A 17,288-nucleotide genomic window follows, 5' to 3' on the forward strand; every position below is an offset into this window, starting at 1 on the left:
CAAGTGCAGGTGTCCACAGAGGACAGAGGTGTCCCCTGGATCTGGAGTTGAAGGCAGTTGTGAGCTGCCTGATGTGGGTGCTGAGAACCAGACTCAGGTCCTTGAGAGGAACACTGGAGTCATTTCTTCAGTCCTGTCTTAGTTTGTCTTTTACACAGCAGAGGGCTAGAGTAGCTCAGTAGCACCTGCTTGTTTAGCACGATCAAGATGCAAGTTTCAAATCCAGTAACACCCCCCCACCCCGCCCAACCCCCACACGCACACTAAAGTAGAACAAATCACAGAAAAGAAAAGGGAAAGGAAAATGAAAAAGTGTGGGGAATGGATGAAGTCCCCAGTGAACATGTATTATTGATATTACCCCAGCCATGTCAGAACCGTGGAGATGTCAGGGCGTTCTCCAGGTCAGGCTCAGAGGAATGACAAAGGCCTTCCATGAGTGAGTGCAGATGCTGACCTTGGGTGCATTTTGCAAGCCCAGATGACTGCATCCTGAGACTGCTCCCCTGCAGAGACCCCCTGAGGAGATTAGCTAACTCTCCTCCTCCAGCTCTAGATAAACTGTCCTGAGTTTCCAAGGCTACTGGTGTGTCCCCTCAGAACACATGGCCCACCAGATCCCTAGGGTTTCACTGTGCATGTCTGTTATTTCTTCATTCCCCATTGCCCAATCAGGCCAGTCTCAAAGCCCTGCTGGTGGAGACACAGAAGGAGAAGAAAGAAAAATAAATAAAAGAAAAAGGGCCTGGCCACACGCCTTTAATCCCAGCACTTGGGAAGTGGAGGCAAGCAGATCTCTGTGAATTTGAGACCAGCCTGGTCTCCAAAGAGAGACCCTGTCTCAAATATATAAATACATACACATATATAATATATGTGTAATATATAAACCTTTTAATATTTTAATATTAAATTTAATATTTAATATTAAAGATAAATCGCAGTTGGACAGTGATGGTGCATGACTTAATCCTAGCACTCAGGAGGCAGAGGCAGGCAGATCTCTGAGTTCAAGGTTAGCCTGGTCTACGGAGTGCTTCCAGGACAGCCAGAGCTACACAGTGAGACCCTGTATTGAAAACAACAACAAAAACAAAAAACAAAACAAAACAACAAAACCAAAACCAAACAGATAAATTGCATAGTAAGTGATTTATATCTCAGTTAATATGTTTGTTAGTGCTTTTTGAATCAGTTGCACATTCCCCACACTGGTCTGGAACTTACTAGGTAACCAGGCTAGCCTTGAACTCATGGCAAGCCTCTTGTCTCAGCCTACCGTGTGCTGGAATTACAGGCATGAGCCACCATAACCACACACTAAAGCTGTTATTAATTCAAATAAAAACTCCTGATTATCGAGACCTAACCATCCCAGGCAGGCACTGGCAAGGACACTCCGTGATCCTCTTGTCAAGCCAGAGCTGGGACGCCATTGCTACTCTGCTCCACAGATGACAGGGGCTGGCAGATTTGTCCTCAGTGCCACCAAAGTAACAAGAACAATGTTAGAATCAAGTCCCTCTGACTCTAAGACTGAACCTTGTCCCTTGTTAGAATAAGAAGGAGCAGGCTGGAGAGATGGCTCAGCGGTTAAGAGCGCTGGCTTCTCCTCCAGGGGACCTACCTGGGTTCAAATCCCAGCACTCACACCTGTCTGTAGCTCCAGTTCCAGGGCTTCTGACACCCTCACACAGACATACATGCAGGTCAAACACCAATGAACATTAAAAAAAAAAAACAAGAATGAGTAGTGAGATTTCTGGGCTTCCAGCCCAGTCACAGCTGGTTGCTGGGCAGGAGCAAGAGGATAAATATGAACAAGTGATCAGGAGAGAGAGCCATTCATCCATGCAAGGGCTTGTTGAGTGGCCACTGACAATCAGAGGTCCCAGGCACCAAGGATACAGCACTGACCAAAACACATCAAAACCTGTCATTGCAGAGCTCATGTCTGAGATGGAGGGGACAAGAAAACAAGCCTCCAGCCCCGTCCTGTTAGCCTTCCACAACACAGGGCACCTATGGGACCACACAGCACAAGATCCACTTGAGGACATTTAACTGGGCTCCAGGGCCACTGGGTTAGCCATCCATGGACACAGCATTATCTTTTACGTAAGCATTATTTTTGAAATAGTCCCGCAGTTTCCTGTCCCCAGGAGAAATATGGAGTTTAATGGAACATAACAATTCTAAGGCAATTCCTAAAGAAGAGAGGAGGTGGGAAGCATGAAAATGGGTGAGTCCCAGAGCCAGACCCCTCCCCTTTCACCCCAACCATGGAAAGCCAGCTCTTTGCAAGGACACACTCAATATGGGGGTGGCAACTAACAGGTCTGAAGGCTCTGCCCAGCTCCCAGCCACACAAGTTTTGGGCATGTTTTTTCTGTGATACTTTCTGTTGTCTTTCTCCTCATTCGTAGACCATATGAAGGAAGAAAAATGAGACAGAAACTAACTACAAGTTTTCAGTCAGTTAATAAGCACCGATGTCTGTAACCAAAGTGCTCAGTCAAAGGAGGAAGGCCTGGAATTGAAGGTCTTCCATATTTACCTAAGGAGTTTAAGGCCAGGCTGGGCTACATGAGATTCTGTTCTTTCCCTCACAAAAGAACCCCCAAACTTCCTGGCATGGTAGCACTCGCCTTTAATCCTAGGACTCAGGCAGAGACAGGCAAGGATTTGTGAATTCAAAGTTAGCCTGACCTACACAGCTGGAGAGTTTCAGGTCAGCCAGGGGTTCCATAGTGAGACCTTGTCTCAACAACATCAAATAAACAAAATAACCCAAACAAACTGAATACTCATTGAGCCTGTCCCACATTTCCGGGTGATCTAGACACAGACAGACTGGATACTTCTGTGTGGTTGGGAGATGAGTGGGCAGAAGTTTGAAATGGCTCAGGGGGCTATAATCTGTTAACCTGAGGCTGGGGTCTCAAGCAGAGGAGGTGTCTTTAAGAAGGTGGCCCTTACATTGACTGAGTTTCACAGGGAAAGCAAGAGTGAGTCCCTAAAGGCTGCCGATCACCACTCGTTCCTGTCCAAACACCGGGCACTGTGGCTGGTGTCTAAGTTTCCCATCATGACAGTGATGTGGGCATCATCGCTGTCCACTTAGATATGCCACCCTGTCTCCTTAAAGAAAGATTTGTCTTTACATCCCTAGAATTGTCTGGAACAGGGTAGTCAGGAGCTGCCATTGAAAAGAAGTTGGTGGGGTACAGTTAGTCAGCCAGGCGGGTGGAGGAGGGTCTACCCTCCACCCTAACCTGGTTTCCCTTCATGGTTTCTCTAGCCCCGCCCTTTCCAACTTGGTCTGCATAGCTTCCTGCCCCCCAGCACTGTCGGCTGCACCATGACACTGACTGTCCACCTCTCCTACTTTCTGGCCCTGTTGGCAGCCGGCCAAGGCCACAGCGACTCCCTCCTCAAGGTAAATGCTCTAACCTGCTCACCATGCCCTTCCCTGCCCAACCCGTGCCTGGGGTCTTCTCTTTATGAGCTGGCATATTTTTCTTCTTTCTTTTTAATTTTCTAAAGACAAGATTTTACAGGGAATGTTGGCAGGAGGATCTCTGTGAGTCTGAGGCCAGCCTGGTCTACACAGTGAGTTCCAGGACAGACAGGGCTGGAAACACTGTCTTTAAAAAAAAAAGGGGGGGGGTTTACTTGTAGCTCAGGTTGGCCTTCTTCTCCGACTTAAAACTTTCAGCTGTCTTCCTGCCTCAACCTCTTAAATACTGGAATGAGCATTCAATTACAGGGGTGAACTGTCCTGTGTGACTTTTCCTTCCCATTTCTCAGAGGGAGCAGATGAGGCTAACACGTGGTTGCTCACACTGAGAAAAGAGAACACCTGGGGACCCCTTAGCCCTGTCTTTGCACCTTGGTTGGGTACAAGGTTGGGTTTACAATGATTCTTTCCCACACTTTGACTCCTTGTCAGGATGCAGGTCCCCAACCACTGGAGCTGACAGAAGTCTTCAAGCTGTACCAGATCAAATACAACCGGAGTTACTCAAACGAAGCAGGTATCATGAGCACAGATGTTTCCAGTCCCATTCCCTCTGTCTACTTAAGAGATGACCTTATGGCTTGGGATGGGGAGAAGACCTGCCCAGGCCAGAGTGGGAAGCAGGGCCCGCAGTGTACGCCTTGGCTTCCCCAAGGTATGATGGGCACAGCATGATCCTCACTTTGCTGTCACCCAATCAGTCACCTGTGAGTCCAGGCAGGGTGTGGAGGACAGGGCTGGAAACACTGTCTTTAAAAAAAGCGGGGGGGGGGTTTACTTTGTAGCTCAGGTTGGCCTTCTTCTCCGGCTTAAAACTCTCAGCTGTCTTCCCGCCTCAACCTTTTAAATACTGGAATGAGCATTCAATCACAGGGGTGAACTGTCCTGTGTGACTTTATACCTTCCCTGCCACCGTCTCATCACATTTCAGTCAGCAAATCCCCAAGGACACTCATTTTGTCTCCAAGGTGGCAACTCCTTGTCCCCCATTCTTGCCCTGTTTATTGGCTGTTCTCCCCTTCACTCTGGGGTTTCATCTCCCACAGAAGGCTCTTTCTCTCTCTCTTTGTGTGTGTGTGTTTGTATCTGTGTGCGTGTGCTATGCTCCATCCTCACACCCCACTCACTCACCCCATCTGTGGTCAGATGTGTGAAGAGGTGGCAGGGGAGGTATAACCACAGGTACAGGAAACCCATCTCCAGCCATTTTAACTTTCCTTTCTTTTTTCTTTGAAAGATTTATTTATTATGCATACAACATGCTGTTGGCATGTCTGCCTACATGTCAGAAGAGGGCACCAGATCTCATTACAGATGGTTGTGAGCCACCATGTGGTTGCTGGGAATTGAACTCAGGTCCTCTGGAAGAATAGCCAGTGCTCTTAAACTCTGAGTCATCTCTCCAGGCCCTAACTTTCCTTTATGAGATACTGCCTATAGAGGTTTTACTCAGCTTCCCCCTAGAGTGGGCCTCTTGGTGCCACTGGGGGAAATTCTAACCCCATGTGGGCTGGATAACCACTTTCTCACAGTGGGGTGGTAGTGGTGGGGGCTATAGGAAAGAGCTAGCACTCACCTGGGTGGGTGTGGGTGACCCAAGCAGTGGCCACTTCCTGCCCTGAGACCAGCCTGCAAAAACCCATTTCTGGTCTAGAATATGCTCGTCGTCTGGACATCTTTGCCCACAACTTGGCCCAGGCTCAAAGACTGCAGGAGGAAGACTTGGGCACAGCAGAGTTTGGGGAGACTCCATTCAGTGACCTCACAGGTACCAGACCCTTTTGGCCCAGAGTGGGTGGGTGGGGTGTCTGGCATATGGACAGAGCAATTCTCCCCCTTTAAAGGGCAGCCTGCCCCAAATCTCAGAGCACAAGACAGGAACTTGATGGCCTGTGTCCCAGCTTGGTTCACAGGCCAGAGGTGGAAGTTGCAAGCTGGATTCTCTAGGCCTCATCCTGCCTGATGTCTCTGAATGTTTCACAGGGATGGGACAAGCCCAGGTTGTGACAGCTAAGAAAGGGAGAATATACAAGTGTCAAATCTGTGACCTCCGTGACCTTGTTTGTCCCCAGAGGAGGAGTTTAGCCAGCTCTACGGACATCAGAGGGCACCTGAAAGGATCCCCAACATGGTCAAAAAGGCAGGGTCTGAAAAGTGGGGGGAACCGGTGCCCCCCAGCTGTGACTGGCGTAAGGCAACAAACATCATCTCATCCATCAAGAACCAGGTATCTACCTCTTCTGGCCTGCAGGCATACATGCAGACAGAACACTGTATTCATAATAAATAAATAAATCTTTAAAAAAAAAAAAAAAAAAAGAACCAGGTATCTGCCCAACCTGCCCTGGGGGTGGGGGGATGAGGTCCAGGCCTTAATACCTTACCCCGCCCCACCCTCTTCCCACTCAGGAAAACTGCAGGTGCTGCTGGGCCATGGCAGCAGCGGACAACATTGAGGCCCTGTGGCACATCAAATACCGCCAGTTTGTGGAAGTCTCTGTGCAGGGTATGGCAGGGAGAAGATGTGTGACAGGGAAAGATAGCCTAAGGGCTGCTCATTTAACTCTGTCCCTTTCTGTCCCAGAGCTCCTGGACTGTGATCGCTGTGGAAATGGCTGCCAGGGTGGTTTTGTGTGGGACGCATATATGACTGTCCTCAACAACAGTTGAGTACCAGAACTCGTGGGAAGACCGTGGGGATGGAGGGTGTTAGTAGCCAAGACTCCTTCCTGGTCTTGCTTGTCTTCAGGTGGCCTGGCCAGCAAAAAGGATTACCCATTCCAGGGGCGCCCCAGCCCCCATGGGTGCCTAGCCAAGAAGTACAAGAAGGTGGCCTGGATCCGAGATTTCACCATGTTGAAGAGTAACGAGCAGGGTATGGTCAGGGTGGACAAGGGTGCTGGGGGCGGAGAAAGCAGGTTGGAGGCCTGGCTATGGGAGACACAATTAAAGTCTATTCCCCTGTGAGGAGAGCAGCAGCCTCGGGGCAGGTAGGGCTTGGTGGCACACTCAAGAATCTCTAGTAATTACCCATTTCCAGTGATTGCAGGCTACCTGGCCCTCCATGGCCCCATCACTGTGACTATCAACATGAAGCTACTTCAGGTGGGTGGAGCGGGGGTGGGGGGGGAGCGGGCAGAGAAGGGGCAGAATGGAGTGGGCCCTGGACTCAGCTCCCCTATCCCCTACCCTGCAGGGTTACCAAAAGGGTGTGATCAAGGCCACGCACAATAACTGTGATCCCCAGCACGTGGACCATTCTGTCCTGTTGGTGGGTTTTGGCAGAGACAAGGAGGAGGGCATACAGTCAGGGACAATCTCGTCCCAGGCTCGCAAACCCCGCCGCTCTGTCCCATACTGGATCCTGAAGAACTCCTGGGGAGCTGAATGGGGCGAGAAGGTGAGGGGAGTGGGGTGGGGGAGGGGCAGGCTAACTTCTTCTTTGCCTTCTGGCACTGACACCCCCTAATTTCCTAGGGCTACTTCAGGCTATACCGGGGAAACAACAGCTGTGGTATCACCAAGTACCCAATCACCGCTCATGTGGACCATCCGGTTAAGAAGTCACCAATCTCTTGCCCACCTTGAGGCCAGCAGCAACCCTTCAGCCTCTCCCACTTGGCCACTGCCCTCATCAGCCCGACCCTGAGGTTCTTCCTGGCTTCTCCATCCTCTCTGTATGGCTTCATAAATCCAGATATGATCCCTGGCTCCTGAGTGGTTTCAGCTGGGATGTGGAGAGGGAGGGTGTGGTATGAAGACCTCATCTGGTCACGATCCAGTCAGTCCCTGAGGTGCTAGTACAAACATCCTCAACACTAATGGTCCTTGGAACACATCGGTGCACAGTGTGAAAGTCCCCATGAGCTCCTCAACCTGGAAAAAGGACCAGTCTCCAAACATATGGCAACTTTATTGTCAGGGTATGCCGGAGGGGGGAGGGACAAGGGCTTTTAGTCATGTTTAGTCATGATAGAGGCGCAGAAGGCAGCCACGGAGGGTACCCATGTAGCGGTCCCAGAGGGTCTGGTGCCTGCAATGAAAATGACAACAGTGATAGTTGATGTTCACTCAACACCGTGCTTGACACACTGCTATGAGTGCTTTCCAGACCTTTGCACATCAAGAAGTCATGTGTGTATGCACACACACACACACACATATAAATTTTTTTTCGATAGTTTGTTCTCATTCTATAGCCCAGGCTGACCTGGAAAACAGTGGCAATCCTCATGCTCCAGCTTCTGAGTATTGGGATTACAGACTTGAGCCCTTATGCCTGGCTTCCTTCTCCCCACTCCCCATATAGTGCAGAGGACTGAATTCAGGCCTTGCGCACGGTGGATAAGCACACTGTCACCAAGTCACACCCCTAGGTTATTTAGTGTCCATAAAGTCTTATGAGCCTTCTGGTTTATCCTCAGTTTACATTTGAGAAAGGAAGGACAGAAAGGAAGGGTAAGTAACCTGCCCAAGGTCACAAAGAAGAGTGGGAACTTCCACCCACAGGGTAGTTCAATAGCAAACTCTGAGTCTACTGGAGGGCAAATAAGTTAGCCAGCAGGCCTGGCACCTCTCACCGGAAGCCGTCCAGGGAGTGGACAGACGCTGAATACTGGTTGAGGAAGAGCCGCACGTCATTCAGTGGCCAGTGGTCAGAGCGGCAGGGTTCCACAAACTGTAGGCCCGAGGGAACAAGTAACATCAGCAGAGATGTTCAGAGACAGGACAGGCTGGGCATGGCGTGGGGTGGGGACAGGACTTCTCACCTTCTCCACAAGGTCCACAAATAGGTCTCTGACATCTTTATTGTGGGTCAGCTTGGCAGCCACGTTCACCAGCCCCCGGGACAGATTCTGTGGGGCAGGGATCTTGGGAGTTCTGTCTTCTGCCCCAGAAGCTGGAGGCTGAGCACTGAGGCTGGGGGAGGGCCAGGCCCCTCCCCAAATCTATCCACCTCCCTCAATCAAGTCCCTTTGTTATGAGCTTGGTTCCCCTCATAGGCAGATAGAGAGCAGCAGTGCCACCTGCTGGTCAATTTCGGGCATGAGCAGAGTTGCCCAGCAGGGACAGAACACAGAAGGCTCCTGACACTTTAGGGGGAAGGGCCTGGACAGGGTCACAGACCTTGAAGTTGGTTTCCATCTCAGAGAAGACACCCAGCTTTCCCCGGAGGGCAGTACACACCAGGCTGTAGGAAGATATGGTCACACCTATAGCCACTGGAGACCATTTTATACCTTGTCTCATGGATCCCCGAAGTCACCTCTTATGCAAGTCTAGAAGGTCCTTGTCAGCTACAAGAACCTTGAGCTCTTTCAAGTCTTGGAGAAACTCCTTGTCTAAGTCCACATCCATGTCGTCCATCTGGGAGTCTGCGGAGATCATGAAAAAAGTTGTGGGTGATGAGAACCCATCTTCTGAGGTCCTGAACCTCCCCTGGCACTCCCTCCCTGGGATCTCAGAGATGGAGGGGAATGCTATGCCCCAGGCCACACAGTGGCGACAAGGTGCGTGCAGAGTGAATGGACTATATGGAGAGGTCCTGGGGCTGAGGGCTGAAGGATGCTGGGTACTGAGGAAGCTACAGGAAGAGCTGCTGGCAGGGAATCAGTCCCCAAGAGGGTAGGGAATGTTCAGGCACCTGGGTCAGTGGGGGCCTCACCGACGGCTCCAAGGGTCCAGTTCTGGATCATAAGCTCAGCACAGAAGGCAAAGTCACCAAAGCTTAGGTACTGTAGCTTTTTCTTTCCTGTTTCAAAGCGGTTGTTGGCAAAAAAGACGATGGCTGCATAATCTCTGCAGACAGGGGACAGTGGCTGTTTTAGGACTAGAAATGTCACCTTGTCATACACAAATACATTCTTTATACACAGTAAGCTTACGAAATAATTTTTTTTTTTTTTTGAGACAGAGTTTCTCTGTGGCTTTGGAGCCTGTCCTGGAACTAGCTCTTGTAGACCAGGCTGGCTTTGAACTCACAGAGATTCGCTTGCCTCTGCCTCCTGGGATTAAGGGCATGTGCCACCACTGTCCGGCCCAAGCATGTTTTAAATGCTTTACAAATGCCTTAACCCTGACCAATTTGAAGCAGTTTACAGGTCATTAATAGAATAATCCTTCCTCCAGAACAGTCAGAAGGCGAAAGGGTACGGATGGGGAAGGTGTGCCGGTCTAAGGGCTCAAGGAAGCGATGTGGACAGGAGAGGGCTGCCCCTCACCTGGCTAGGCGGTCAGAGAGGAGGAAGTGCTGCTGGATGTTGTCCACCAGGGAGCCCCTCATTTCTTCCACCACCTTGAAGACTCGCTTAAAATTGTCGAACTGTAGGGCAGTTAAGGGAAGGAGGCTGGTCAGGGTGCTGGGCATGGACTGGGAAGGAGGAGGCTGGTCAGGGTGCTGGGCATGGACTGGAAAGGAGGAGGCTGGTCAGGGTGCTGGGCATGGACTGGGAAGGAGGAGGCTGGGCATGGTGTGGGACTTCTCCCTCTCCTCTCCACCTATCCAGTGGGCAGGTACTGATTTCACGCTAGTTACTCCTTCAACAAATGACTTGGGCTTTTGTTTGTCTTGAGACAAGGTCTCACTGTGTAGTCCTGGCTGTCCTGGAACTCACTATATAGACCAGGTTGGCCTCAAACTGACAGAGGTCTGCCTGTCAGACTTACAGTCACTTGAGACCACTTTACATCCTGGTACTTCTCCCTTGAAGAAAAGGTTCATGGATACTACCACAGATGCTACCAAAAAGGTGCATAGATAAGATAGCACCTAGCTCTCTGCGGTGGATCCAAGGGTAGATATGGTGAAGAAAACAGTACCTTCTCGGCAGGAGCACCATGAACAAAAACAAGCTTGGGGTTCAAGAAATGTAAGCCTAGAGAGGTCTACGGGGACCCACCCAGAGTCTGAAGGTCGAGGATAACAGGAGTCAATGAAAACCACATATAAGCAAGGGAAAGCCACTCTGGCCAGATGGGAAGTGGATGGAGAAGAGACTCCACAGGAAGAAGCCGCTTCCACAATCACAGGCTGGAAGTGGAGCCAGGGCACTGGGAGCTAGGGCAGTGAGAAGGTCAAGTGGTGGGCTAGGTGGGGGATGGGATATGTGGAACCCACCTGCCTCCGGCAGCTCTTGAGCGTAATTCCTGTTTTGGTGCTGATGTCATCCAGGTCTTTCTTGGTACCCTTGGACAGCTTCTTGCCCAAGACCTCCCGAACAAAGGCCTCGTCAAAGGTGTAGTACCTTGTGGAGGCATAGGACATTATTGGTGATCCATTAAGAAAGGGGAAGGAAGTCTGGGGTTGGTTCCTTCTGTTCTTAACTTTCTGATTTCCTGGGTGTGTCCCATCCTCCCTGAGCCTCAGTTTCACCCTGCAAAGTGGCTATAAAGTCGAACTGATTGACATTCCCGCCGTCCCCCAGGTGAGCACCTCTCGATGAGGAGTGCCTGTCGGGAGGGAGGGATCTGGAAGATGAGCTGGTGCAGCAGCTTCGGTGGCGCGTGCAGCAGACGCTCGAGCATGTGAAAGGTGCGGTAGTGGTCCATGGTGTCGCTCTGTAGCACTCCTGCGGTGGCGCCGGTCTGCTCCAGGATCCCGGAGCGTACTCGCAGCGCAACTGCATCGTTCACTAGGGAGAGGGCACTACCATAAGGTCCCACACTGCTGTACCCAGGGGCCCTCCAGGGGCTCTAGCTCCAATCTTTCTCTATCCCTGACTCCCAGCAGACAGTTCACTTCCCTAAGTGAAGCCTAAATCCTGGCCACGCCCCCTCTCCCACCCAAAACAACCGCTTCCCGGGAGGGCGCTACACAGACCTGAGTAACCATCCAGCCAGAGGCGATACACGTCTTCATCTATAAGGGTCGTGTTCCCCACAAAAATGTCTAGTTCGCTGGTCATGGCGATGCCCGGGCCGGGTTCACCCAGAGTTGGAGCTAGCACGGCCCTGGGCCGGGCAAGCAGCCGCAGAGCCACTTCCGGGAGTGCGGAGATTTCGCTCCGGGCACCCGGAGCCAGCGAAGGACCACTTCCGGGACGAAGTGGTAGGAGGAAGGTGCTCTGCCCTCATTTCTCACCCCTGCTGGAGGTTCTCTGTAGAACTCCGGAAAGCCTTTTCCCAGTCTCGCCTGTCTTACAGATTCTCCCATTTCCTCCTTTTGTCTCTTCCATCTTCTCGGCTCTCTCAAAGTCTCCCAATTTTGGCCTGTGTCCTAAATTAGAATCTTTCTGAGGCTTTATCCTAAATCGCTGAGTGCGTATGGCTCTGCTTGCATAGTCCGTTAGACAGATGAGCATCTTTCTTGTTCCCTCCATGTATCTTATTTTTATTATTTTGAACTATGTGTATGCGGGGGAGGGTATGTGCATGTGAGTACAGTTGCCCTGGGAGACCAGATGATCAGATCCCCTGGAGCTAGAATTACAGGCAACTGTAAATCACCAGTGTGGGTGCTGGGAATTGAACTCAGCTCCACTGCAAGAGCAGTTCTTGGTCATAACCACTGAGCCAACTCTCCAGCCCCCATTATGGTTTTCAACACTTACTACACCCCCACACAAGCTGTGACTTCTCTTAAAGTCTTTCTTTCTTCCTGGAAGTAGACATCTGCAGGGCCATCTATCTGCTAAGGCTTTTCACTGTCTTCTCTGTCTTTGACACAGGAGCCACCAACCTGACGGGTCAATCTCCAGGACCCACACACCCTGTGTAAACAAAGCAATGTGAACGAATTGTCGTCTGACTGCCACACATGCACTGTTACACATACACCTAAGTATAATTTGCTTTTTTAATTACTAAAAAAAATTAATCTTTAATCCCACCACTAAGAAGGCAGAGGCAGGTGTACCTCTGAGTTTGAGGCCTGCCTGGTTGATCTACAGAGTGAGTTCCAGGACTCCCAGGGCTACACAGAGAAACCCTGTCTCAAAAATCCAAAAACAAAACAAAATAAAAAAGGTCTCATTTTATTTTCAAATACCCAGTGTTTAAGATAAGAGTCAGCCCTGGGCCGGGCGGTGGTGGCGCACGCCTTTAAACCCAGAACTCAGGAGGCAGAAGCAGGCGGATCTCTGTGAGTTGGAGGCCAGCCTGGTCTACAAGCCCTAGTTCTAGGACAGGCTCCAAAGCCACAGAGAAACCCTGTCTCGGAAAAAAAATAAAAAACAAACAAACAAAAGAAGAGTCAGCCCTGGGGCTGGAGAGATGGCTCAGATGTTAAGAGCACTGCTTGCTCTTCCAAAAGTCCTGAGTTCAATTCCCAGCAATCACAAGGTGGTTTACAGCCATCTATAATGCCCTCTTCTGGCCAGCAGGCATCAAGCAAGCAGAACACTGTATACATAATAAATTAATTAATTGATTAATTAATTAATTAAATTTTTTTTGTTTTTGTTTTTCAAGACAGGGTTTCTCTGTGGTTTTGGAGCCTGTCCTGGAACTAGCTCTTGTAGACCAGGCTGGTCTCGAACTCACAGAGATCCGCCTGCCTCTGCCTCCCAAGTGCTGGGATTAAAGGCATGCGCCACCACCACCCGGCGCTTAATTAATTAATTTAAGGGAGGTGGAGACAGGCGGATCTCTGTGAGTTAGAGGCCAGCCTGGTCTTCAGAGCTAGTTCCAGGGAGCAAGGGCTGTTACACATAGAAACCCTGTCTCGAAGCTGGGCGGTGGTGGCGCACGCCTTTAATCCCAGAACTCGGGAGGCAGAGACAGGCGGATCTCTGTGAGTTCAAGACCAGCCTGGTCTACAAGAGTGAGTTCCAGGACAGGCTCCAAAACCACAGAGAAACCCTGTCTCGAAAACCAAAAACAAACAAACAAAAGAAAAGAGTCAGCCCTGAAGAGACCTTGGCACAGCTCTGTGAAATTATGATGAGGAAGGTGGATCTCTGAGTTCATGGCCAGCCTGGTCTAGAGAGTGAGTTCTGTGACAGCCAGTGGTACACACAGAGAAATCCTACCTCAGAGAGGGGCAAAAAGTGAGCCATAGCAGCAATGTGGTGGTGTACACCTTTAATTTCAACACTCCGGAAGCAGAGGCAGGCAGGTGGTGTTCGAGGCCAGCCCAGCCTACAGTGAGTTTTTTCAGGGCAGTCAGGGTTAAACAGAGAAATCCTGTCATGAGAAAACAAATTAAAAAGCTCTACACAAGCCAGTCTAGTTAGAGCCTAGAAGACAGGAGGTTCTGGACGTCCTGGTTAACAAGGCCAGGTCTCTCCCTCCACCTCTGTCCCCTAGGGTCTCTAGAGAGATCTCTCTCACCCCCAGCCAGAATCCTCTCAGTTCTAGAAACCTGGGCTGTTTCCCAGATTCCTCTCTGGAAGCACTCAGAGCTGTCATGTGCCTGCTGGGGGCCTCTGGTATCTGCTTCTTCCTCTCCGCCCACAGACCGGCAGCCTAGTCTTCCTACACAGCTCTCTCTGTTCATTGATACATAGTTATTCATCCTGTGTACGCCCTGCCGCCAGAGTCTGCCCCACAGAGGCAGTTGAAGGCTTCTTTTGGGGTTGGGGGACAAAGTCTGTTCCTACAGCTCAGACTGGTCTTGCCATGGGAAGGATGAGTCGGAATTCCTGATGCCCCTGCCCCCCCTCCCACCCCACACTCCATTCCTAGTGCTGGGATTACTGGCATTTGCCAATACGACTGGTTTCTTTTAACAGTCTTCTAAAAATATTTATTTTGCCGGGCGATGGTGGCGCACGCCTTTAATCCCAGCACTCGGGAGGCAGAGGTAGGTGGATCTCTGTGAGTTCGAAACCAGCCTGGTCTACAGAGCTAGTTCCAGGATAGGCTCCAAAGCCACAGAGAAACCCTGTCTCGAAAAACCAAAAAAAAAAAAAAAAAAAATTTATTTTCCTAGGTGGCTCATGCTTGTAATTCCTGTAAACTGTAGGTCAGCCCGGTCTACATAGACACTTTCAGACCATCCAGGATTACATATTGAGACCCTATATCAAACAAGACAAAACATTTTAAAATGCCATTTCCTTGTTTAAAATTTATTTATTTTGTGTGTTTTTATTTTTCAAGACAGGGTTTCTATGTGTAGTCCTTGGCTGTCCTAGAACTTGCTCTGTAGACCAGGCTGGCCTTGAACTCACAAAGATCCATTTGCCTGTGCCTCCCCTCCTGAGTGCTGGGATTAAAGGCGTGCGCCACCACTACCTGGCTCCCTGTTTAAAATTTTTACTGGCCTTTGGAAAGCCTCCAGTTTAGCATTGCAAGTCCTTAAGAATTTGACTTCTAGGCAGCACATCCAGCTCTTCAGAGCCCCGGCATCTCCCCACTTTCCGTTTGCCTACACTTATCAAGATCTCAGAACTATCCTCACTGTTCCTCACACAGCTGGGCTCTTGGGGGCATCAATGTCTTTTACCACACTTTCTGCCTTCTCTCACATCCGTTCTCTCTGTTGGCAATCTGTTGTGTTGTCTTTGAGATAAGGTCTCTCTACATAGCCCTGTCTGTCCTGGAACTCTTTTAGCAGTCTTAGGCATCTTTCAGGTATTTCCTCCTCGGTTTGCAAATGTACCAGGGCCTTGCTAGGCAAGTGCTTTAGCGCTGAGCCATGTGTTCAGTGTGAACTTGGATGTCCCCCCCCCCCCGCCTAAAAGATTTTCTCATTTCAGATTTTTTGTGTGTGCCTATGGAGGTTCACAGCCCTCACAACTGGCTGTGAGCCTCCCTGGGAGGAGTGAAGGCTGGGTTATCTCAGGTTCTTTCCGGGAGCAGCACTTCTGAGCTGTCTCCAGCCCCCACACACAGCTCTTTCCTTTTTTTCTTCTTTTGTCAGATTTTGACCTTTTTGGTCAAGATGAAGATTCTGGTCAAATTTATTTCTGCACAAGGCCTTTCACATAACAAAAGTTTATTAAACAAACAAATTCTTTGTATGGCCCATATGGCAGGCAGGAAACTCTCCGTGAGAGGGAGGGTTGGTTGATAATGAGCCAGGACCTTTGGACTCTGGATTCGGAGTAGCTGGGAGTGATGCTTAAGAGTTCTGGCCAAGGAAGAAGAGCCTGGGAAGCCATCTGTTTAAGTTCTGTTGCTGGGTGGGCAGGAGTCAAACCTGAACATCGGTTCTCAAAAAGTGCTTGAGGAGATTTGGGACATGGAATCCCACAACGCCTTTATGTTCTGCGGAGATGACCATAGAAGGGAAGGACAGAAAAGGTCCCTACTGTTAAAGGGTCGTGATACCCGAGTCCGGAGTGGGAAGAGACGAGCGCTATAGCCTTAGGCTCTGCCCCTTCCCAAGAGACTTTCCGGATTGGCTGTCCTTCTTCAACATCAAGAGGCCCCGCCCCGGCGCGCGCCCTGCCTCGTGCCCACCCCGGGGTGGCTGCTGCATCCTACGCTGCCTCCGCCACAGCTTGCCATCCTCAGAGCCAGAGCCCGGGTCGGAGCCTGAGCGGCAACCGGCCCGAGGAGGGGCTCCAGAGCCTCGGCGGCGGGCGGGCGATGCTGCAGTTGCCTGATCAGCCATGGAGGCCGAAGCAGGAGGCCTGGAGGAGCTGACGGACGAGGAGATGGCGGCGTTGGGTAAGGAGGAGCTGGTGCGGCGCCTGCGGCGGGAGGAGGCGGCGCGCCTGGCAGCGCTGGTGCAGCGAGGCCGCCTGATGCAGGAGGTGAATCGGCAGCTGCAGGGTCACCTGGGCGAGATCCGTGAGCTCAAACAGCTCAACCGGCGCCTGCAGGCAGAGAACCGGGAGCTGCGCGATCTCTGCTGCTTCCTGGACTCGGAGCGCCAGCGGGGACGGCGTGCAGCGCGCCAGTGGCAGCTCTTCGGGACCCAAGCATCCCGGGCGGTGCGCGAGGACCTGGGTGGCTGTTGGCAGAAGCTAGCCGAGTTGGAAGGCCGCCAGGAGGAGCTGCTGCGGGAAAACCTGGCGCTTAAGGAGCTTTGCCTGGCACTGGGCGAAGAGTGGGGCCCCCGCGGTGGCCCCGGCAGTGCAGTGGGCTCAGGCGCCGGGCCCACACCCGAGCTCGCCCTGCCCCCGTGCGGGCCCCGCGACTTAGGCGATGGAAGTTCCAGCACTGGCAGTGTGGGCAGCCCAGATCAGTTGCCCCTAGCCTGCTCCCCCGATGACTGAGGGCGCCACATTTTCTACGCCAACGCCTGCCTGAATTGCTCCCTGAGCACGGAGACTTCTGTGGACCGCCAGACCTGGTCGCTGCTTCGGCTGAGCACCAGGGCGCTGGCATGGACTGAAAAAGCCCTGGCACTGAGGAGGGCCCCTTGCTCTTGCTGGCAGGGCAGTAGGGGAATGGAGGCTGAAGTGGAGGGACTTAATGGGTGGTTGGGTGGGGACTAATAAACTGAGAAGGAAGCAGAGCCCGAAGCCTGGCCAGCCTATATCTGCAAATCGCCGGGGTTGGGAAGAGGGCGGAAACCCAAAGACGCGGTGCAATTCCCATCCTGAGGGACTGCAGAACTCCTCATTACCTGGAGTTTGGGGTGGGATTTAAGACAGTGGTAGACCACTAACTCCCCCACAGGCGCCGACACAGCCCGAAATCCGGCCCCTGAAGTGGCTCCAGCTCCCTTCCAGGCTCCTTCCTGTCAAAAACAATGGGGCAGGAAGCAGGTGTTGGGGGCCGCAAGCCCACTGGGTGCCTGTTCGGAAGGTGGAAGGGTATAACACAGCCCCTCCCTGCCCCCAGTCCTTAAGATAGGAGCAGTGTGGGTCTCCCCGGGGGAAAACTGATAATCTTGTTTGCTTGTACTCTGGAGCATTCTCAGTCTCGGTACAGG

General features: G+C 51.4%; 3 protein-coding genes across 4 annotated transcripts; 2 read left to right on the forward strand and 1 right to left on the reverse strand.

Annotated features, from left to right (window-relative positions):
* The first annotated feature begins 2,186 nt into the window (after positions 1-2,186).
* Ctsw (cathepsin W) lies at positions 2,187-7,211 on the forward strand. The gene is made up of 11 exons (XM_057779273.1): positions 2,187-2,242; positions 3,302-3,439; positions 3,953-4,037; positions 5,175-5,288; positions 5,593-5,747; positions 5,930-6,026; positions 6,105-6,185; positions 6,270-6,395; positions 6,561-6,625; positions 6,717-6,920; positions 6,998-7,211. The coding sequence occupies exons 2-11, from the start codon at positions 3,362-3,364 to the stop codon at positions 7,106-7,108; spliced, it is 1,116 nt and encodes a 371-aa protein (XP_057635256.1). The 5' UTR covers positions 2,187-2,242; positions 3,302-3,361; the 3' UTR covers positions 7,109-7,211.
* A 205-nt stretch (positions 7,212-7,416) lies between these two features.
* Positions 7,417-11,494, reverse strand: Fibp (FGF1 intracellular binding protein). 2 transcript variants are annotated; one of them, XM_057778414.1, is made up of 10 exons: positions 11,340-11,494; positions 10,953-11,151; positions 10,638-10,764; positions 9,742-9,842; positions 9,186-9,319; positions 8,787-8,895; positions 8,648-8,711; positions 8,290-8,376; positions 8,101-8,198; positions 7,417-7,553 (listed from the first exon to the last, which is right to left on the reverse strand). In XM_057778414.1, exons 1-10 carry the CDS (start codon positions 11,422-11,424, stop codon positions 7,484-7,486), a joined length of 1,074 nt encoding a protein of 357 aa, XP_057634397.1. In that variant the 5' UTR covers positions 11,425-11,494; the 3' UTR covers positions 7,417-7,483. The 2 variants fall into 2 exon arrangements, with proteins under 2 accessions (XP_057634397.1, XP_057634396.1); XM_057778413.1 differs by having other exon boundaries at positions 9,165-9,319.
* Positions 11,495-15,842: 4,348 nt separating this feature from the next.
* Ccdc85b (coiled-coil domain containing 85B) lies at positions 15,843-16,868 on the forward strand. Its single transcript, XM_057778135.1, has one exon. It carries the CDS (start codon positions 16,018-16,020, stop codon positions 16,624-16,626), a length of 609 nt encoding a protein of 202 aa, XP_057634118.1. The 5' UTR covers positions 15,843-16,017; the 3' UTR covers positions 16,627-16,868.
* Positions 16,869-17,288: the final 420 nt, after the last annotated feature.

The sequence above is a fragment of the Chionomys nivalis genome, chromosome 8, assembly GCF_950005125.1.
Source record: "Chionomys nivalis chromosome 8, mChiNiv1.1, whole genome shotgun sequence".
Classification (NCBI taxonomy): Eukaryota; Metazoa; Chordata; class Mammalia; order Rodentia; family Cricetidae; genus Chionomys; species Chionomys nivalis.